This window comes from Moschus berezovskii, chromosome 28, assembly GCF_049115385.1.
Source record: "Moschus berezovskii isolate FMDL1 chromosome 28, NW_MosBer_1.0, whole genome shotgun sequence".
NCBI classification, from domain to species: domain Eukaryota; kingdom Metazoa; phylum Chordata; class Mammalia; order Artiodactyla; family Moschidae; genus Moschus; species Moschus berezovskii.
In genome coordinates, this window is record NC_142487.1 from 1,405,337 (window position 1) to 1,428,445 (window position 23,109).

Genomic DNA, 23,109 nt, shown 5'->3' on the forward strand with positions numbered 1-23,109 from the left:
CTCTCACCCCAGCGATGGCATCTGTGCAGCACTTCACAGATTACACATCATTCCCATCAGGGTCCAGGTGAGGAGCTGCCGCACTCCTTTCAAAGAACACCCGTTCACAATCTGAGCAGAGGTGCGCTGAGGGCTTTGGGTCTCTAACTCCATCTGTGATGCCCTCTGTTGCCTTCTGGGGACTGGGACTATACTCAGCAAACGCAGATGGCGGCTGCTCTTCGAGCTACTAAAGAATAGAGGGAAAAGCAGTGGTATTAATGAAGATTCAATTGCCCCTTTAAAATACATTTACTAAAGAATAACTTTGCAGATTCAGTTAGATCAACACCAGGAACCCAGAAAAGAGAATTGGCCATTTAGTAGAGACCAGCTAAAGGCAGGTAAAATGGATGTTCTTTACGCAGACTTTGTGTCCAGGTGGTCATCACCTACTGGGAGTTTTTATCTGAAAATCAATGTTTTTTAGAAAGCATATGACTTAAGGTCATGACATTCAACCTCTGACCCAGCAGAGCAGCCCTAAAGCCCACCAGCCAGCCTGTGTCAAATACTCCCTGTGATGGGCACCTTGCTACTTCTCCAGGACAATATTTCATGTCTGCATAGATACAGTGGGCAGAAACTGCAGTGTGCAGTGATATATTTGCCTAGATATGGTGGAACTGCAGTGTGAGGGTCGTGAAAGAGCACAGAGTTGAAGGGGATGTGCCTCAATGTCAGAGGAGAGGGCAGGTAGCTGTAAGGATACCACATAGGATTATTACATCTGAATTTTAGAATTGCTATTTTAACCCTGATGAGCAAATATGATGCAGCAGATACAGAAATGCTTACACAGCCTTCTTTGCTAGTGGAGTGGTGCTGGGTAAAAGTATTGGTCTAGTACATGGTTTCATTATTTTGTAGATAAAATTTGATTCCTACTTCCCATTGACTTCCCTTAGCTTCTCATGCAATGCTTTAATTATAGTACATATAGTACATCCATCTCAGCTCCTCTACTAGAAAGTTTTTACCCACAAGGAATTGAAAATCATAATCCAGACTTGGTTGGTAGCAGACTGTATGTGGGAAGTCACGCGGAGTTACAGGTTCCTTAATTCGGTTTGTTACTCACTGTTTTGTATTATGTGTCTCCTCTGTCAGACTGCATGTTCCTTCAAAGAAGTAATTACTCCTCATACGTGACTGCAGACCCAACACTGAACACACACAGTGCTTCACTAGCACGCGTTTGATCATTATTTGCAGAAGACTGTGTTGTATGTAGCACACTGGACAGGTGCTGAAGAATTAATACAATGAATAATGACCATCAAGCCAATGGTTTTATGTTAATAAAACATCATAATTTAAAGAGTACACTGCATTTATTCAACCCCAGAAATTATAACATCTTGACGCATGTAAAAATTTTCGTAGTTTTAAAGTGCTTTGAAAGATATTTATTTTTTTTAACAAGTGGAAAATAATGTTCTTTAAAAGACACTGAACTTTTAGTGGGAAATGGTATTACCAGAAGCATGTAACAATTTGTTGATCCTCTTTAGGAAACGGGATTTTGATTTGACACATATACGCAGCACTGAATGCCAAAATGATGGGTACGCGTGGCTGGAATAAAAAATGAGATCTGCTATATAAACTCAATCGGGTGGTGTCTGAAGTTAAGAATGACCTTGAGAGGGGAGAGGTAGGGGTGTTGGGTCATTAGTGCTTCTGGAGACGAACTTCCTTGCTGTGTGAGAGGGTCTGAGTCAGTGGTCAGGACAGCCATTCAGACTGACAGTCCCCTGAACTTCTGCAGCTCCAGTGACAGGGACAGGAATGTGGTTGACTTGAATATTCTTCAGGCAGCCAAAAAAGGATGTCCACACGGGAAGCTTCAGGGTTTTCAGATTCCCTGAAAGCAAGAGGAGATGCATTTGATGGATCATTCATACTTAGTGGAGTGAATGCTTTCTTAGTGGAGTGAGAGGCAATCTTCTTAGAGCAAAAGGTACCCCAGGTCTCAGGCCACCCCGTCATCTCCTGCCTTGAGTGGGCACCCAGCACACACCCTGTTGTGATAAATCAACCACAAGGCTACTCTTCACATACTTCAAAGAAGGAGATTCCACAGCCAAATCAATAGACAGTGACTCCGAGCTCTAGTGCTTTTTCATGGGTCACGGAAGGCTATAAAATTAACAACCAGACCATCTGGAGGGACATAAAACAATGAAGACTGATGAGGCTCTTTCCAGGCAAACGTCCAGTCTTGAACTTGACTCCATCTCAACCTGCCTGATTCCCCCATTCTGGCTCCACACGGCTTAATAACTCACCACAACTGAGTGCCTGGAGGGGGACAGATCAGTTTCTGAGGTCCTTGTCTGATTCTTTACAATACCAGGCTCCTAGGTTCATGTGGCCTCTTAAAAGAGGCTGATAAATAAATCATCAGCTTGGGACATTAGGGAGCCACAGCCACGGGGCCTGGGCTGCTGGGAAATGGTCCGTTGCTAGCAATCAGTTTCCCCACAAGCTGGAGAAATGGCTTCACTGTCTACACAGTCCGGCCGATGGGTGCCCTGCTGATGAGCCATGGGTGGGGGGGTGTCGCATTTGTTGGGTTAAGATGGACATGTTAAGAGTTGACAAGGGACACGGTGTAGGAGAAGTCAGCACAGGAGTTACCTGGCACGCCTCCAATGTACAGACGCTCCAGCGTGCGGGCCGGCGGGAAGGGGTGTCGTCCGGCCGCGTAGCTGTCGTCTGCATCCAGCTTCAGGTGCAGGATGTGCTGTTTTATGGTGACTGGAAGGAAAGGAGGCGGTCAGATCTATCATCTGAGGAGAGCCCTGCCCACTGTGTAATGTCTACACCTGAACATCAACACTGGCTTCTCTCTAACTCACTCCTGTCGGACCTGAGGGAGCACTACTCGAGGGAATTCCATCAACCTTAACACAAATTCAACTAATTTCTCACCACCAGGTGCTGTTTAGGTGTTTCCACATATATGACAGAACTTACTCCTTAAAATGAATCCGTGAGGAAGGTATTATCACTCGTTTCCCAGATAAAAGACTATCCCTCTCAGCCACTGAAGAGCTTGACAAGTTGTTATAAACAGAACGAGCTGGGATTTAAGCCCCAGTTTCCTGTGCTCCAGAGGCCAATGCTTGGTTCCCACGATCTCTGGTTCCTTCCAAGGAGACACTGACTGACTTCTGAAAACCGACTCCAAAGGCAGTGGCTTTTGACCCTCTAAATACAACTCCTCCCACATTAAAAACCTTAACCAACTGCGAGGGAGTTAGCTTTTAGCCAAGAAAATGTTAGTCACTCAGTCGTGTCCCACTCTTTGCAACTCTATGAACTGTAGCCCACCAGGCTCCTCTGTCCATGGGATTCTCCAGGCAAGAACACTGAAGTAGGTTGCCATTCCCTTCTCCAGGGGATCTTCCCAACTCAGAGATCGAACCCAGCTCTCCTGCATTGCAGGCAGATTCTTTACCATCTGAGCTACCAAGAAAGCCCCTGGTCTTCTGGCCAATACAGTTTAATATATCACCAAACTCACATGTGCAAGTTATTCATAAAATACCAGATTCAATTTGAGAGGCTGTGCCTGCTCTCTGTCAGGTGGTTTGTCTAAATCTTCGGCATTAATATTAAATGGTTGTTGAAAAAACAACCAACAATGAACTTTAACCATAGTAAGAGCAAACATTTACTAAGCACTTAGTATTTATTGGACACTGCTAAGCACTTTATATGAGTTATAATTTTCACAACCCTGGCAGGTGTATCACTATTTTTATCTCCATTGTGTTGCTGAGAAAACTGAAGATAAAGAGAAATTAAGTAGCTTGCCCAGGGTCTCATAGGTAAGGGCTGAAACTGAGATCTGAACTTGGTTACTTCTGACTTTAGAGCCACAATCTAAGTCACAATGTTATCCTACCTTGAAAAAAAGCACAGCTTATCAGTTTGCTAGGCTTAAAAACAAACAAACAAAAAAACCCTCAAAGTGCTATGGAGAACTGGAGCCAAGAATTATGGAAATCTGACTGGGGCTGAGTGAGAAGGGACAGGTTCCCAGAATGCTAGCCTGGTGGGCTAACCCTGGTCAAATGCTAATGAACAGATGAACCGAGACCACATTGGGACATTCAAGTCCGGATGGGAAGGGAGACTGTTTCAGCCTGTGAGCAACAGGCTTCTGAACATCATACCTGCCACCGAGTGCCATTGTCCATCACACAGAGCCTGCTTGGGTGTCACCGATGTCAAGACCCCACCTGCCTCACTGCCCACAGAGGCCGTGACCTGGAACACACATGCATTTTCCTATTTCCTTCAGAAAGGCAGGTGGAGCCCATGTCCTGCCACGCCCCTTCCCAGCCCTTGTACCCTGACCTCCCAGGAGCCCTTGAAATAAGGGTGCCCCCTCCCGTACCAGGTGGTCATGTGGGGGCCAAGACTTCATAAGCATCTCTCTGCAGCATCCCTTTCAGGCATGTGAAATGCAAACCCAGAGCCTGAACTCGATGCCAAAGGCAAGGAGCCTTTCCTCTGACTCTCAACCCTGATCCCATCAGATCGACTCAAAGGTTACTGATTAGCCTCCAAGATCTGCCTGAGTTATTAGTATGTGACAGTAGGATTGTTTAGGAGGACATGTGAAGTTCGGAAGGCAAAAATGCTGGCTGAGGCCTACACTCTGCTGAAAAGGCCAGCCAATTATATAATTCCGGGAACACAGGCCTTCAGGAGGGTTCTCATCCAAGGAATTCAGCAGGCTAACCAACTGAGTCTGCTCTGGGCACATGCCAGGGTCAGGCACTCAACGTGCTGTTGTGCAGAATCCTGCATTCCCACTCTGGGCCAGGATCCTCCATGGGCTGAATCAAGGTCAAGGAAATGAGAGGACTTAAATAAGCATGTGGATAAATAATTTACATTTAAGTTGCAGGGCCTCAGACAGTGCAGCCTCTTCTTGGGCAATTTTCAAACTAAACAGTGTCACAGCTGTTAGTTAGGAAGGTTACCGGGTCTGGATTTCATTTTGGGGGGGTGGATTTTTTCCTATCCAGAAGCTCTCATTGGAGGCATTTCCCAAACCCTCCCATGAAAAGTGACGCTTGTCTGCACCACCGTTAAGCATAGATGCTCACTCTTCTGGCCCACGAGAGGCCCGCTCACACTTCAAGCTGCAGCTTATACAAAAACACATCCAAGAGTTTGGGCTGCTATATTTTATCCTGAGAGTTTTCCCTCACGTTTAATAAACTGGAAGGACAGAGGTGAAAGAAAATGGTGTGATTATCAATCTTTGCCTTAAGGTCTTAACTAAGAGAGGCTTCCTGGAAGAATTTGGTTTTAAAGAGATTTTTTTGAAAAGGTAAGAGATGGACTTCCCTGGTGGTCCAGTGACTAAGAGTTCACGCTCCCAGTGCAGGGGGCCTGGGTTTGATCCCACATGACACCTGAGAGTTCTCATGCCACAACTAAGACTCAGCACAGCCAAATAAATAAATAAATATTTTTTAAAAGGTAAGAGGTAAAAGTGGGGGGTTAAAAATAAGATATGGAGTAGGCCTGTGAGTGATGGGAAGGATGGAGCAGCAGAGGCACACACTGAAGGAATCCATGAAAAGCTGAAGGAAGGCTGGATGCAAACCCGGTGACCAGCCTGACTGCAGGCACCAGAAAGGCCGGTGCGCCGTGTAGACAGGAGCAGGGGAACCTGAAACTGACCCAGAGGACACAGAGCCATGGGCCTGGGTGTAACGCAGTGTAGATAGCTGGTGAGAAAGTCCATCCCATGAATTCTGGTCCTGCCCTTATGAATAAAAGGAGAGAGATGACAAGGGTGAAGGGGAGGTAAGAAAAATGAAACTGTTTTGAGTACACAGCAGCTTCTCTTCTGTTGGATGAAAGCCCTCAGATATAAGCATTATTCTCCACATTTTAATTTTGTTTTTCACTTTTTTGGCCACGCCACACAGTATGTGGGATCTTAGTTCCTTGACCAGGGACTGAAACCGCACCCACTGCATCGGAAGCTCAGAGTCTTAACCACTGGACTGCCAGGGAAGTCCTATTCTCTTTTTAAAGATAAAGAGAGTGAGTCTGAAAAAGGTGAAGTAAGTTCCCTAGGGCCATTTAACCAAGTGGTGGAGCTGAAATTCAGCCCAGCCTATTTGCATCTGCCCAACTTTAAAGATGAAGAACAGAAAACATGATGACCAAATTACTTGCTAAACCAAAAGAGTAGCCCTGAATTTATGCCTCTTATATACAAGATCGGATTCCACTCTACCATAACTTCACCTACCTTGGTCTCTTGAAATAGAATGTGGTTCTAATATAGATTCACACACCCTCCCATGTCATCAGAGGACCACGTACCTTTCCTGCTTCCATATAAACACATAAGTGCTCCCCGGGTTGACTTCCAATGTGAATGAGAATTCCAGTGAGGCTTCTCGGACGAATGCTGAAAACAAGCTTAAATTCTGGCCCCAGCGACACAGAGTTAGCTTTCAAAAGAAAATTAAAGAAACAGGTAACACATCATAATTCAAGAAAAAGCATAAAAGGTCTTCAGAATCAAGGCTATGAAGACTGAAATGCTTCCAAACTGCTCCTTACCTAGGATGATATGACCTCCTTCTTGGGAGAAATAAATGCCTTTCTCCAAAGAGCCACCCAAGCAGGGAGACACCCCAAAACTTGCAGAAGGGGTTTCCAGGGGTTTCAGATCCAACTGAAAGTTCCTCAGGCAGCCCACAAAGCTGTTCTGGGGGAGGCTCTGCAACCAAGCAGAAGAGAATGCAAATGGCATGACCCACAGCTCCCAGAAATGCACAGGCAGCCAAGGTCAAGGGTGAGGGCAGTTGTTCAAAAAAGCAGGAAGGAGGGGAATCCATCCATCCTGCTTCCAAGAGTCAGGTGGGCCTGACTGGTCCATTCTGGCTCCCTCCACGGTGCCAGAAAACCATGGATACCAGGTGTCTCGTGGGTGGTCAAAGTTTGAAGGTGTTGCCAAACCAAGGGGTGTGGGTGCAGAGAGCAGGGGCGGTGGAGATGGCTACCTGGTGTGGAATCAAGAGTAGAGGGGGTGTATTTGAAGCAACGTGGATGGACCTAGAGATTGTCATACTGAGTACAGTAAGTCAGACAGAGAAGGAGAAAAACCGTATGGCATCCCTTATACGTGGAATCTAAAGAGAAATAATACAAATGAACTTACTTACAAAACAGAAAGAGACTCACAGACTTAGAAGAACAAACTTATGGTTGCTGGGAGGAAGGGATAGATAGGGACTTTGGGATGAGCATGTACACACTGCTGTATTTAAAATGGACAACCAACAAGGACCTACTGTATAGCACATGGAACGATGCCTAATGTCTTGTGGCAGCCTGGATAGGAGGGGAATTTAGGGGAGAATGGCTACATGTATATGTATGGCTGAGTCCCAGTCCTGTTCACCGGAAACTATCACAACATTATTAATTGGCTATACACCAATATAAAATAAAAAGCTTAAGAAAAAAGAATAGAGAGGGTGACTTGACCCCAGGCCACCATCAGAGCTGCAACAAGGGGGAATTTCCACCTTGCAGTTCACAGATCTCCCCATCTCTTTGCAGGTACAAAATACTTTAGAGTTTCATAAGCCCGTGTGATAGCTTAAGGCAGGGCAGCTGACTGAATAAAGAGGCCAAAACATTCCCAAAATAAGAAAGTGTAAAAAAGCTCCTACATTGTTGGGCCCAGTATACTGTCAATGAATCACAAATGCTGGAGGGGTTAAGATCAGACACAGGGGATGGGATCAAAGGGCCTGCATGGAGCCCCACGGCTGCCCAACACGGGCCTGGAACAAGGGCTCCTCACTTGGGGCCCGGGGATGAGCTTCTGGGGTTCTCTGATCCCTTAAATTATATATCAGAAGTCCAGTGCATTTCCCCAGGGAAAGGAGCTATAACTTCCATGAAATTCTCCAAAAAGTTAATAAATCACTGAATAAAATCCTCAGCACTCTTGTGGAGTAAATGCCTTTAGGACTCTGACATCCTACACGACAGATACAAGACATGATCATTTTAAGGGAATCCCATGGCATTCTAGAGGCATGTGGCATCAGCGTCAACAACAGAGTACTGATTGGGCCTCCTGTGAAATTTCTAATTTCTTCAGATTTGTTGTCATGAACAATGATGAGCCTGTATCTGACATGATGCTCAGAGCCTCCAGGACAGGCCATAACCTAACTCGGAATCCCCAAAGATGCTGTGTGCCTTGGGGTAGTCACCGGGGGACTGGATGTTGCCCGCCCTTTGAAAGGACATGGAGGAGGGTGATCCAGTGGTTTCCATCCTCGGGGTGAAGGAAGGCTGCAAATGGGACCTTGCATGTATAGGATGTTGTAAGTGGGATGCGACTGGTTGTCTCAGATTTTAGGATGTTGAGTATGATTTATCCAAGTCAAAGAGCATCCAAATTGTGCCCCTGAATTGCTACCCTGTCCTGTGATTTCTCTAAGAAACAGGTACAAAGGTTGCAGGAAAACAAGCAATGAGTAACCTCTTTAGCAATTAACATGTTATCCATTATACATGTGTTACATTATATATGTATAGATTATACAGTATACATTATATATGTAGAGATTATATGTTATACATTATTATGTAGTATATAATACATAAATTATGTTACATATTACTTATGATACATATATAACAGTTACTATATACAAAGAGTAAAACAGTACTTTGGCTGGCTGGGGCTTTGACCGAAACCCCAGTGTAAAACTCAAGTGGGCCAGGATAAGCCCTGTGGAGACATCACAGGCAAGGCCAAGTCAGCCTGACCGTCTAGAACCCACTCTGGCAGAAGTGCCCTGCTTTAATTACATCCATTTCCGGCCCAGAAGGGAGTCTGATCCCTTCCCTCACACCAGAACGGGTGCCCGCGGAGAGGGAAGGGGCAGGAGGGGCTGAGTGGCTGGTAGTGCATTTGCCAGAAGACAGTCCCTGGGTCGGAACTGCTGACAGGCCCGTGTTCACTTTGTGAGTGAAAAGGGCAAATCTGGGAGAAGAGTGATGGGTGGGTTCGGCCACCCCAAGTAACCAGGGCAGTGAGCGCTCTGGCCTCGTGGAGGAGACGAGGGAAGGGGCACCCAAAGAGCTCCGCCCTGCGGCCACAGCCCCATCAGAGCCTTTGAACCTGACAAATCCAAGCACGTGCCCCTCCTTCCGGGGACAGACAGACTGGTGACTTTCCCCTTAGCCCAAATTTTCCCCAAGTTTGGTTCTTGGGATAATTTTATCTTATAACATGTTAAATGACATTGAAACATAGATTCGGTTTTTAAAATTTAATTTACAGAATTTTGATACTCTTGAATGTCTTATAAAACTTAGAAGGTGACTTGTTCTCATCTATGGCTCCGAAGCATCCCTATTTACCTTTGGCTTCCCTGATGGAGCTGATCCCAGGTAAACTGGTGCTCTGAGGCTGATGGTGGAATTTCCAGGCAGACGTCCCTCCCGCATCCTCAGACCATCTACAACCAAGCGCCCCTTGCCTCCATCTTGCCCAAATGTCACCTTAAGGATAAAGAAAATAAGTTAACTGTATTCTTACCTTCAACAGCTGGCCTTGTAGTTTATTAGTGGTAACAGGAATTAAAAAAAAAAAAAAGTTTCTACCCCTTCAAGTAGCTTTGAAAAAAATCAGAGATTTTTTTCCCCAGTATTTTTCATCATCCTTATTTTGTGAGATTATGTTAGATATTAACCAGAGTGAGCTTAAAACATGAACTAAAAAAATATTCTCAAAAGTGAACAAAAATAAACAGCTGGCCTGGAAACTTAGACAAAAGACAAATAACTGAAAAGTCAAAGGATCATAAATAAACACACATCCATGCAACACAGGGGAAGGAAGAATTTGTGCAGAGCTGAGACAGGGAAAGCCACACACTCCTCTGAGCAGGGGCCCTGGAGAAGAGACCGAGGGCTACTTCTTGTCTAACAAGGGGAGCAAGTATTTTCAACTCTTTGCTAAAAATCAGGATCCCTGGACTCTGGTGTGGACTCTGCCCCCTCATGGCTACTAGACTATTCACTAACGACTTCCCAGTGTAGATGCCCAGCTGTGACTGCTGGCCTCCAGTGTCTACTGACAACTGGGCTTGGACGTCTTACAGGCAACTCAATCAAAGGATATTCACAACAGAAGCATTCCTCCCCAGCTACACCCACCTTCCTCACATCTCATCTCATCTCCACTACTGACCCCAATGCTGGTCCAAAATCACAGGACTCCTCTTTCCAGAGGAGTCAAGAGGCCCTCTGGGCTCTGACTTCAGACACATCCACTCTCCCCCTCCGCCTTGGTCTCTTGAACCAAAGGCAACATCATCCATCTGGTCGTCTACTTTTGCTCCTTTTTAAATGCTTCAGCTAAAGAGGGTTTTGAAAAGATAAAGCTGATCATGTAATGCTTTTTTTTTTTTAAGTTTTAGACTCTCTAAAAGCTTCAGAGACTCAGAATAAAATCCCAAATCCTCACCTAATCCATTGCTTAAATGACCTGGGCCTGCCTCACCCTGCATTCCTGGTGGCTCAGATGGTAAAGAATCTGCTTGTAATGCAAGAGACCTGGGTTCGAACCCTGACTTGGAAGATCCCCAGAAGAAGGGAATGGCAACCCACTCCAGTATTCTTGCCATGGAGAATTCCATAGACAGAGGAGCCTGGTGGGCTACAGTCCATAGGGTCACAAAGAGTCAGACACGACTGAAGCGATTTAGCATGCATGCACACACTTGCCTTAAACTGCATTTCTTTAACCCCAGGATGCCTTTAGGCAAGAGCTGAGATGTTGAGGATGTGGGCCCTTACATCTGTGCTCTAGAGAAAGCATTCCAGACTCAGAGAAGGGTCTGGAGACCTGGACCTTGTCCTGAAGGAGAGAAATGGTCCAGGAGGCAAGGACAGGAACAAGCAAGGAGCAGTCCATGGAGCTGTGAGGTGGGGAGAATCTGAAGAAGCAGAGAGGAAAGCCCGTCTTGGTATGAAGGATGACATCCGTGCATGGCACGTGCAGGGGTCTGGGCTGAGATGCTGGGGTGCTCGGTGCCTCTGACCACACGCGCTGTCCCAGTGCTCACGCCCACCTGCCTGGAAGAATGCTGAGACTTCCGTCTTCAGCTATTCAGCAGTGAACTTGGCCCCAGGGGAGGTTCTAAGGCAGCCCCAGAGCTCACCGTGTGCCACTTCCCGTCACTGCACTTCTCCTTGCTTTTGAGTTTCAGTTTTTTCCCTTCTGCCCCCAGCACAAAGACCAGCCGTCCTTTTGAAAGATAAAGAGCCATAAAGGAGTTCCTAGTCCCCGTATAAAACACGAGCCCTCTGGATGCCGTTGTCAGCACATCCATGGCAAACTGTGACCTGCAGGGGAAAGACAGCAAAAGGCAAAGAACGAAAACAAGAGGTTTGTCGTGTTTCTCCAAAGCCGGGAGAGAGGGTGAGGAGCAAACCCCCACCACTCCATGTTTTAAGTGAATAAACTAAGGCATGTACATGATTAAATGACCTATTTCTTTGGGAGTTTTTAAAAGCTTCTTTTTCAGTGGTTAAAAGTTTTGTTGTATAATTTCCTTACTGTGTTGGGGAATAAGAGGAAGTTTTATGACAACCTCAGCTAGCAATTTAAGTCCCAGTGAATGGCAAGGAGGAAGATACCCTACTTAAAAAAAAAAAAAAATCTGCATTTTAGAAAATTATGGTAAAATACACATAACATAAAGCTTAGCATCTTAACCATTTTTAAGAATACAGTTCAGAAGTGTTAAGTACCTTCACTGTTGCGCAGCAAATCTCCAGAACTCTTTTCATCCTGTAAAACTGAAACTCCCTACACATTAAACAACAGCTCTGTATCTCCTCCTCCCCACAGTGCCTAGCAACCACCATTCTGCTTTCTGTCTCTAAGAATCTGACTGTTCTAGGTGCTTCATAGAAATAGAATCATACAATATTTGTCTTTTCGCAACTGGCTTATTTCACTGAGCAGCCTCGATTTTTAAACCCAGTGAATATGCTTTCTATTTCATATACATGCAGGGAAAAGAAAGTTGCAAGGAAAAGTCAGGGAAAAACTTGAATAACAAGGATTTGAGTTAAGCATCGGGTAGGCATTTTCCTTCTGTAAGACGTATTTAACACAGAAGCACATAAGTCCAGATCCACCCTCTCTTGCCCACCCTTATGTTTCTCAGACCTTAATACCTCACCTTTGATGGAACAGGAATTAAGCAAGCATCACGCAGTAAAAGCAGAGTTAAAGTTAATATTCCTTCGCATGATGGTTGCACATAGGTGCATGCGGCTAAGCAAGCTTTACTTTCTACGCAAACTCACATCCATTCATCCATTTACTTATTCATTCAACAAATATTTAATGAGTGGGTCGTATGTACAAGACACCTTGATGCGCTCTGAGAATGAAGCAATGGATGTTCATTCTTTGACTGGTTTGTGGTGTATAGATGCCCTAGTTGTGGTTTACTTGCTAAGTCATGTCCAGTGGACTGTAGCCTGCCAGGTTCCTCTGTCCATGGGATTTTCCAGGCAAGAATACTTGAGCGGGTTGCTATGCCCTTCTCCAGGGGATTTTCCCGACCCAGGGATGGAAACTGCATCTATCTCCTGCATTGACAGGTGGCTTTTTTACCTCCACTGCCACCTGGAAAGCCCTAAGAAACAGTGACTGAATTGAATTAAATGGAAAATGTGGAGGCAGAATCAGGAAGTGGCAGAAACACTGACACTGCTACAGCCCTGCTTTTTACTACTCTGAGGCCGAGCAAACCTGGAAATGCGCTTTCATTCTTCAGATTTGCAAGTTTCCCTGAGGGTAGAGTTCCTCAAAATGAAAAAGAAATCTATATTCGTGAGATTAAAGCGACCAGATGGTGACACTGCTCAGTATGTCTCTTGGTGTAGCTGTGTGTTAGTGCGGAGGTTTGGAGAATGAGGGTTAGCCAATTTGAGGAGGATATTAGAACTTGCTACAGAATTAAAGTACATATGTGGGCTTTGTTATTGGACTTGACATTTGCTTTCCAGCATTATTTCTTAAAGCAATTTTCTTTCAGAAAAGACTAACTGACTAACACCCCAAAAAGACATCAGTAGCTTCAAATCCTGGCATATTATATTGCAGCTATGAGTCTTTATTGCTGAGGACTGGAAGGTAAGGCAGAGAGCAAAGAAGCATTTTTTTTTTTACATTCACCCAGAGGTTAAAATTGTGGTGAAAGGGGAAGTCGCTCAGTCGTGTTTGACTCTTTGCAACCCCTATCCCTATATAGTCCATGGAATTCTCCAGGCCAGAATACTGGAGTGGGTAGCCTTTCCCTTCTCTAAGGGATCCTCCCAACCCAGGGATCAAACCCATGTCTCCCGCATTGCAGGTGGATTCTTTACCAGCTGAGCCACCAGGGAAGCCCCAGAATACTGGAGTGGGTAGCCTACCCCTTCTCCAGCAGATCTTTCAGACCCAGGAATTGAACCAGTGTCTCCTGCATTGCAGGTGGATTCTTTACCAACTGAGCTTTCAGGGAAGTCCCTAAAATGGTGGTTCAGTTCAGTTCAGTCACTCAGTCGTGTCCGACTCTTTGTGACCCCATGAATCATAGCACACCAGGCCTCCCTGTCCATCACCAACTCCTGGAGTTCACCCAAACTCATGTGCATCGAGTCGGTGATGCCATCAGGGTTTTAAAGCAGAGACCAAACTTGCTAGAATAGAAATCAGGATGAGAATGACAGAATAGTCCAAATCTTGCAAGATCCTGAAAATACACTCTGATTGCTACAATATTGGGGACTAAAATAATTCTAAAATTATATGTACTAAGGATTACTTTTTCCCACTTTCCCTTAAGAATATTACTTTTTCCATTTATTGTATGTAATTCAGTGTTGGATGGGAAGAGGCCAGGGTTGAATCATCAGAGGAAGCCAGAGAGGTCGCCACAGTGAATGTGCTGAGAAAAGATGCAGGAGAGAAGGCTCCATGGAGGAGAGGGGAAGGCAAAGCTAGCAGAACAGCCTCAGAGCTGGGGAAGCGGGGAGGAAGGCTGAAGGGTGGAAAATGGGCAGTGCATGCAGCATCCCAGGGAGACTGTTGTCATCATGGTCAGAGTGACTGAGAGAGCAGCGCTGGGGAGCGGGGTAGGTCCAGGAGGGGCTGACAGCTGAGAAGGTCACCACCTCTGCCGTCTGCCTGTCTCCCAGTGACACAGCTTTGCCAGATCAGGGATCTCCATAACGTCCACCAGTCTACTGGAGTTTGGAGCTGGGGGCAAGGGTCACCTTCAGAGTTTGGCCCCTCCCCTTCTGGCTTCCACACACTCAGCCCCTCCCCTTCCGGTTTTTACACAATCAGCCCCTCCCCTTCCGGCTTTCACACCTGCCTACGAATCACACACTTGCTTACCAAGCAGCTTCCGAGGGCCAGCTCATTCCAACCTATGACCTCTCCTCCCTCCAAGCAAGACATACCAACCCTATTTAACTGATGAGAAAACAGGTTCAAAGAGATGGAACAATTTGTGGAAACATGTGAGGCAGGTGTAAACGTGGCATAATTACACAAGCTGAACAGCAGCGTATGGTGGCCTTGGAGTTGCCCCTCAGAGCTCAGTTCAGGAGACCCCCACTGCTGGGGCACAGCGGTCTGGCAGCACCCAGCTGCCCTTCTCTCAGCCGCAGTGGCACCCAGTGACTCTAGCCACACATCGAACTCAGCAGAAAAGAGCCAAGCCATTCTGCCAACACTGGTGAAGATCTTTGCTTGCAGTGCCCACCCGCCAGCCTCACTTCCTTGGAGCTTCCCTGCTGTCTGAGGCTCTTCCCACCTCTGTCTGCCTTCCCCTCTCCTTTCACAGCATGTCCGCCATGTCTTAGCTGAAGGCTCTCCCCAGCAGCTCCTGCTCCCCACTTTTAACTTCCACAGGAACAACCATTCTCTTGCGCATCTAATCTCATCTTGACATCTCCACCCAGGACCTGAACTGGCTTGTGGCCTGAGGTCACATAGTGAGCCAGTGGCTGAGCGAGTGGATGGAAAGCCAAGGTCGGAAAGCCAGGTCCTTTTGACTTTCAGGCAATTCTGCCTCAGTAGATAAGTCACCAAAGAATTCTGGGCACCGTTTTATTTATGTCTCCTTCAAATTATATGAAAATGACAAGCCTCGCCTTTCTTTTTTTCTTGACACAATTAATATCTCTGCTCATTCCCTCCTCCCCCAAAGAGATGCAACTTGTTAGCACAAAATGTCCCAATGTATTCCCTAAAGATGATGTTATCTGGCACCAAGTCTTCCTGAAAGAATGATTTTTCTCTGACTGTAGAATGCAGGAGATGAAAGGTGATGTATCACAGAAATAAATAGCAGCTTTGGAAAGACATATCGGCCTTATTTTTAGCACACTGTCAGTTCTAAACCAGAGCTGAGCTGATTGTTTCAGGGTCTGAGCAGCAGCTGTCACGTGTGCCTCTGGCCTCATGGAGGAAGGGTGCTCCAGTGGCTGGGCTCTGTGTGCTGGGCAGGCTGGCACCTCTTTTCATAAACCTGGTTGTTCCCCTCTTCACTGGGCTTCCCAGGTGGCTCAGCAGTAAAGAATCTGCCTACCAAGCAGGAGACACAGGTTCAATCCCTGGGTCGGGAAGATCCCTTGGAGAAGGGCATGGCAACCCACTTCTATACTCTTGCCTGGGGAATCCCATGGACAGAGGAGTCTGGCGGGCTACAGTCCATGGTATCACAAAGAGCTAGACGTGATTAAGTGACTAAACAACAACAAACCCCTTCCTCAGTGGCAAGTGCCTGGCAACATGACGGTTAGCCTGCCCTAGTGTAGAATCCTACGAAGAGTCAGAGTCTAAGTTGGCGTGGGGCAAGAACATGAAATAATACCTGGGTTTCAGCAACTCCTGGGGAAGCATGAATAGCAAATGGCTGGTGGGACTGTCCCCAAACCGGAGGGCTCTGTGGCTGGTCTGGACGCCTGGAAGTGGTGAGCAAGACTGAGCCTCTCTCCATGCCTTTGAGCTCCTCGGGGAGATGGCTGGCGCATCCTGCAATGGCTGTGTGGGAGAAAAACCAAAAATCAGGACAGCTAATTATCTGGGGGAAGGGTGGAGAACACCTGTCTAGCTAAGTGCCTTGCTCAGTTTTGACTTTTGGTTCTAAGAGCTGAATTCAATAGGGATGAATTCATTCTGGGGGAGGGTGCATGTTGCTCCCATCCTACACAGGTCTGTAGTACATGGTACCAGCAGGTATCCAGAGCACCTCCCCTCCCTGCGGGCTTGCTTCCCTGGTGGCTCAGACAGTAAAAAGTCTCCCTGCATTGCGGAAGACCTGGGTTTGATCCCTGGGTCAGGAAGATGCTCTGGAGAAGAAAATATGCTACCCACTCCAGTATTCTTGCCTGGAGAATCCCACGGACAGAGGAGCCTGGCTGGCTACAGTCCATGGGGTCACAAAGAGTCAGACATGACTGAGCAACTAATATTCCTCTTCCTGGAGCTTCAGATGTCCCACAGTGGTTCTCAAGAGAAGAACCACAGTAGTTCTTGAGAGAGGCAGCATTCAACCATTTAAAAAAAAAAAAAAAAACACCCTCATATCAAGCTTATCTGATCGGGCTCCAGTGAGTTCTGAGTTCACCTCCCCCAGTCTCCTTTCTTCTCCAAACTACCCCTGTTCACCGAGCTTCCCAAATCCATGGAGACCACACATGAAGAGCACACGTGACTATGAAGAGCACGTTCTTTGGGGTTCTACAGCCCTAAGTTTTAATTCCAACTCTACTTACTGGGTGCTCTTGGGCAGTCTTTTTAACCTAAGACTCAATGTCCTGACCTGTAAGGTTGGCATTTTATTCTCCTCTCGTAGGGGTATGGTGAGAACTGAGAGATGAGAGAAAACACGTGCAAAGTGTCTGTACCTGTGAGTCCCACCACGTCCTGCTGCCTCCCAGCGGTGGGCTTCTGTTTGTGGAGCAACAACATCCACTCATCTAAATTCAACCCAAGCTCCAGACCCAATCTGGCTATCCCCTCCTCCAAAAAGAACACCCCCAGTCCCTGACCTTAGTAGCAGAAAAAGTGCCTGCAGACCATCTGTGTCCCTCTCAAGTTATTAGTGTGTTTAATGATAATAATAATAGCTAATATTTATTGCATGCCTACCATGTGCCACATGTTTTATGTCCATTACCTCATTGAACCCTCACAACACCATGAGATATTACTATTACCTATGGAGAAGGAAATGGCAACCCACTCCAGTGTTCTTGCCTGGAGAATTCCATGGACAGAGGAGCCTGGTGGGCTATAGTCCCTGGGTCGGAAAGAGTTGGACACGACTGAACGACTAAGCACTCACTCACTATCCTCACTGATGCTGCAGGAAGCAGACCCACAGAAAGGTTAATTATTCAAGAACACTCATGTAGTAAGTGAGAAAACCTGATGCAAATCTAGGAAGGCTGTCCCCAAATCACAAAGCCTGGTGGCCTTCTCTGTTATTGGGCTTTTGGAGGCAGAATTAACTTCATATTCTGTCTAATCTGAGGGCTTGCATGGAACAGGGAACATTACATCCAGTGTATTCACTGGGTCTCCCACATCAATCGCACCATGCCACTCTTCTGCTAATGCCCCCAGAGACACCTGCCAGTCTCTCACCAGCTTTCCACCGGCTTGAGGCACCTGTCACTCAATATGCCGCCAACTCCATTCATTCACCTTCCGTCTAAAGGCTTGTCCTTATCCTCCCTATACGACTGACTTCTCCATCCACCCAGTAACCCGCACTAGTTGCCTCAGAATTATGTTAACTCCAGCCTCTCCTCTGCCACCACCTTCGATTATTATATGGTCTGATACAGTCCATCCTCTGAATAGCTCTGAGTCCATATTCATCTTCATCAGGACTGTGCTAGTTTAGCTTCTCAGTAACTCTCAGCCTTACAGTGAAAAAAATGACTCTATGACTTCATTCCTGATGGGGGTGTTCTCTTCCTAAGAGTTAAATGACAACACTCTGGGATTTATGAAATATATTTCTTCTTAAATAGCTTTGAATGTTTCTCCTTATGTACTATCTCTTCAACTCCCCCAAATCATTGTGCAGCGGGAGAATTACTGACAGACAAGCAGCATGTGGTTGACACGCAGTGAAAAGTGGGTTGAATGGAAGCACATTGTTCTTGAGAAGGCCCTGGCTTTGGAGTCAGGCTGTCTGAGTTTAAATTCCAATGCTGCTTTCCATCTGTGGGAGCCTGTGCAAACTGCTCACCTTTCTAGGCTACTGCATCCTTTTCTCTGAGATGTGGCTGATAATAGTACTTCTCCCACCCGGTTACATGAGAATTTAGTAAGAAAATCCACTTAAAGAGCTCAGTGTAACACCTGGCACATCGGAGGTGCTCAGTGTTATCCATTAATCATATTAATTGTAACCTCGGATATGAGGAGGTCACACTGTTGACCTTAGGCAGAGCTAGGAATTCAAGTTCTAACCCTGTGTTCAGTTTATGATGATGCTTCTACTCCTCCAAACCAGGAATTTCATTTCCTTTCAGTCTCTCTTAGTTCCAAACATTAGAATCACCCAGGAGCTTTATAAACTCCTGTTACTTGGATCTAACTCAAGAGCATCTGACTTAATTGGGTGGGATACAACCCATGCACTGGGATTTTAAACATTCCCTGGTGTCCCTAATGTGCCATCAAGGTCAAGTCACACTGGTCATGGCAAAGCCTGGACGCCTGTGTGTATCCTGTTACAGGAGGCAAGACAGAGAAGTGTCCATGGGTAGGAAAAGGCTCATCAGCTGCAGACATTGAGAAACTGAAGTCAAGGTCCTATTTGTTCTTAGTTCAGGTGATAAGTTCTGTCCAACTCTTTGTGACCCTGTGGACTGCAGCCCGCCAGGCTCCTCTGTCCAGGCAAGAATACTGCAAAGGGTTGCCATTTCTTCTCCAGGGGATCTTCCCGAGACAGGGACTGAACACATTGGCAGGTGGATTCTTTACCACTGAGCCACCAAGGAAGCTCCTCTATTTGTTTCCAGGGCTGCAAAAATTGCCAAGTGTTCAAGATTCAAAAGAGGAGCTAAAAAGAAAACTGCTTTGACATTTTGGTAAAATCCAACTATGGATGACCCATTAGTCCCACTTCCTGGAGGCACTGGCTACCATGGGAGAAGGTGATCTACACTCCTCCCCAACATCTCCAGTAAGGAAGATTCTCTTCTGAGAATCACCGAAAGAAGCAAAACTCAATGCAAGGTTCTTGACACTCACCTGGTGGATACTGAAAGTCTTGGCTTTGTGAAACCTTGTGGACCCTTTAAGCAACATTAGAAAAGGTGGTTCATTTAAACTGCAGAATCCCAGGGACACATCTCTCTTGGAAGATTTACTGGCCAGATCCAGGACTTCGGGACTCTCTGATGATCTGGAATGACAGCAGAAACAAACTCTGACACATCCAGGAAAACACACTGGCAGGGAGAATTCGTTTCAAATGTACACATTCTTACTGCCCTGATTTCTGGCTAAATGCTCATCTATTTCCACCTAGTACAGGGTGTGTGTGTGTGCGTGTTAAGTCGCTTCAGCCATGTCTGACTCTTTGCAACCCTATGGACTGTAGTTCGCCAGGTTTCTCTGTCCATGGGGATTCTCCAGGGAAGAATACTGGAGTGAGTTGCCATGCCCTCCTCCAGGGCATCTTCCAGACCGAGGGATCAAACCTGAGTCTCTTACGTCTCCTGCATTGGCAGGTGGGTACTTTACCACTAGTGCCACCTGGAAGTTATTAACGTATATATGTGGAATCTAGAAAAATGGTACTGATGAGCCTATCTGTAGGGTAGGAATAGAGAGGCAGAAGTAGAGAACAGACGTATGGACCCAGGGTGGGGGAAAGGGGAAGGTGGGACAAATTGGAGGAGTCACACGGACACAAACACACTGCTGCTGCTGCTTAGTCGTTTCAGTCATGTCCGACTCTGTGTGACCCCACAGACGGCAGCCCACCAGGCTACCCCATCCCTGGGATTCTCCAGGCAAGAATACTGGAGTGGGTTGCCATTTCCTTCTCCAATGCATGAAAAGTGAAAAGTGAAAGTGAAGTCGCTCAGTCGTGTCCGACTCTTCACGACCCCACAGACTGCAGCCTACCAGGCTCCTCCGTCTGGGATTTTCCAGGCAAGAGTACTGGAGTGGAGTGCCATCGCCTTCTCCTACCACATGTAAGACAGATAGCTAGCGGGAAGCTGTGGTAACAGCACAGGGAGCTCAGCCCAGTGCTCTGTGATGAACTGGGATGGGCTCAGCCCAGTGCTCTGTGATGAACTGGGATGGGCTCAGCCCGGTGCTCTATGATGAATTGGGAGGGCAGGATGAGGGGTGGCTGGGAGGGGGGCTCAAGAGGGAGGGGATATATGTATATCTATAGCTGATTCACATAACTGTACAGCAGAAACTAACACAAAATTGTAACACAAACAGCCACTATGGAGAACAGTGTGGAGATTCCTCAGAAAACTGGAAATAGAACTGCCATATGATCCAGCGATCACACTCCTGGGCATACACACCGAGGAAACCAGAATTGAAAGAGACACATGTACTCCAATGTTCATTGCAGCACTGTTTATAATAGCCAGGACATGGAAGCAACCTAGATGTCCATCTGCAGATGAATGGATAAGAAAGCTTTGGTACATATACACAATGGAGTATTTCTCAGCCATCAAAAAGAATGCATTTGAATCAGTTTTAATGAGGTGGATGAAATTGGAGCCAATTATACAGAGTGAAGTAAGCCAGAAAGAAGAACATCAATACTGTATATTAACGCATATATATGGAATTTAGAAAAATGGTAACCTGAACCCTGTATAAGAGACTGCAAAAGAGACATAGGCATTTAGAACAGTCTTTGGGACTCTGTGGGAGAGGGTGAAGGTGGAATGATTGGGGAGAATGGAATTGTAGCATGTATATTATCATAAGTGACCAGTCCAGGTTCGACGCATAAATTTTCCTCTGTTCATTTCTTTGCATTTGTGCTTTTTTAATAAAAATACTTTTAACTGTAAAGAAAAAAAAATTATAAAAAAAAAATAAATAAATAAATTTTGAGAAAGTCACAAAAAATAAAATAAAATAATTAAAAAATAAATAAATAAATTTTATAAAACATACAAAAAAAAAAAAGAAATATGAAAAACAAAACAGGCAGAGAGGACAAACACAGATACCAGATGACCTAGGATGACGATGAATAACAGGAAACCACAGAAGTGACTTCGAGAAAGGATTTCTCTCACTGCATTTCTGTAGACAAATCTCATGGGTAAATCTACTTTATCTTATAACTGTCACCAAGCCCTGACAGCAGCTCATAAGCCTACCGGGCTGCCTAAGGCTCATGAGCAGGCCTGGGCCCTCCCTCTGCTCAGGGGAGAGTTTTGCTCTCATCTAAAAAGGGACATAATCTGAAAGCTAATTTTAATTAAACCTTTTCCAAGGTTATGTTCCAAAGCTGCTGCTACAAAGGGAGGCTGGGCCCCAGAGATTTCGGTTAGTTTGCTTTTAATGTGTGCATCATGCCAAAGATGTGAGCGTTGGACCATAAAGAAGGCTGACACCTAAGAATTGATGTTTTCGAACTGTGGTGCTGGAGAAGACTCTTGAGAGTCAGTTGAAGAGCAAAGAGATCAAACCAGTCAATCCTACAGGAAATCAACCCTAAATATTCATTGCAAGGACTGCTGCTGAAGCTGAAGCTCCAATACTCTGGCCATCTGATTTGAAGAGCCGATTCACTGGAAAAGACCCTGATGTTGGGAAAGATTGAGGGCAGTAGGAAAAGCAGGTATCAGAGGATGAGATGGTTGGATGGCATCACCAACTCAGTGGACATGAGTTTGAGCAAACTCTGGGAGATAGTGAAGGACAGGGAAGCCTGGAGTGCTGCACTCCACTGGGTTGCAAAGAGTCAGACATGACTGAGTGACTGAACAACAACAAATCGTGCCAAAGAAGGTGTTTGGAAAGCCTGCAGATGACAGCAGTGTGAAGCCATTGTACAAGTTCTCTGTGTCGATAGGCCCCTCTCATCAGCTGCACACACACCTCTGGATGAAAACATTGCTGATGCAGCCCTCGAAATGACTCCCGCCCAGACGCAGGGACTGCTGGAAATTTGAAAGGCCTCGAAGCCTTTGGTTATTCTTCAGAGGCTGGTCATCAATGAGGAGCCGGAGTCTGAAAAAAAACAAACAAACAGGAGTGAGAACAGCTGGTGAAAACGACCCTCTCCAGGTGGGCAACTGACTGTCTTTGATTCAGACCCAAAGTCTTTTACCTGAAAGAACTCACTGAACTATTTTGAAAGAGCATTTGCAGTTTTTTTCCATATATTTCTTTTTGCACATGGCATTTTTATTAAAGTACTCTGCAGGCATAGCTTGTTTTATTGGACTTCGTTTTAAAAATATTCTTTGCAGATATTGTGGTTTTCTTAAAAATTGAAAGTTTGTGGCAACTTGCCTCGAGCAAGTCTACCGGCACCGTTTTTTCCGATTGCATTTACTCACTCCGTATCTCGGAGTCTCACTTTGGTAGTTTTCACAAGATTCAAATGCTTCCCAGTGAAACAATTACAACTCCCTGAAGGCTCAAATGATGGTTAGCATTTTTAGTGATAAAGTATTTTTTATGTAAGGTATGTACCTCATTTTTTTTAAGACACCTATTGCACACTTGACAGATATAGTATAGGATAAATAGAATTTCTATATTCACTGGGAATCAAAAATGTGTGATTCTCTTTATTGTGTCATTCGCTTTACTGCAGAGGTCTGGAACTGAACCCACAGTACTCCCAGGTGTACCTGTATATATACAGAAAATACAGGTCATAAGTGCCCAGCTCCATGCATCTTTGAAATGTGATGGCAGACACTGCCAGTTCCCCAGGCACCTTGCCTGGG

The 23,109-nt window shown here is 45.8% G+C and overlaps 1 protein-coding gene across 5 annotated transcripts in view; it reads right to left on the reverse strand.

Annotated features, from left to right (window-relative positions):
- Positions 1 to 1,372: 1,372 nt before the first annotated feature.
- The window catches only part of LAMA3 (laminin subunit alpha 3), a 266,410-nt gene continuing 244,673 nt past the window's right edge, over positions 1,373 to 23,109 (reverse strand). For 2 of the 5 annotated variants that reach the window (XM_055417088.2, XM_088833464.1), the window contains 10 exons: positions 22,250 to 22,381; positions 19,406 to 19,559; positions 16,005 to 16,174; positions 11,283 to 11,466; positions 9,478 to 9,618; positions 6,649 to 6,808; positions 6,406 to 6,536; positions 4,227 to 4,320; positions 2,683 to 2,802; positions 1,373 to 1,906 (listed from right to left, as the gene is read on the reverse strand). In XM_055417088.2, coding sequence (XP_055273063.2) covers positions 1,761 to 1,906; positions 2,683 to 2,802; positions 4,227 to 4,320; positions 6,406 to 6,536; positions 6,649 to 6,808; positions 9,478 to 9,618; positions 11,283 to 11,466; positions 16,005 to 16,174; positions 19,406 to 19,559; positions 22,250 to 22,381 — 1,432 coding nt within the window. In that variant the 3' untranslated portion in view covers positions 1,373 to 1,760. The remainder of the gene's footprint in view (positions 1,907 to 2,682; positions 2,803 to 4,226; positions 4,321 to 6,405; positions 6,537 to 6,648; positions 6,809 to 9,477; positions 9,619 to 11,282; positions 11,467 to 16,004; positions 16,175 to 19,405; positions 19,560 to 22,249; positions 22,382 to 23,109) is intronic. The other 3 variants (XM_088833460.1, XM_088833461.1, XM_088833463.1) reach the window with 3 other exon arrangements.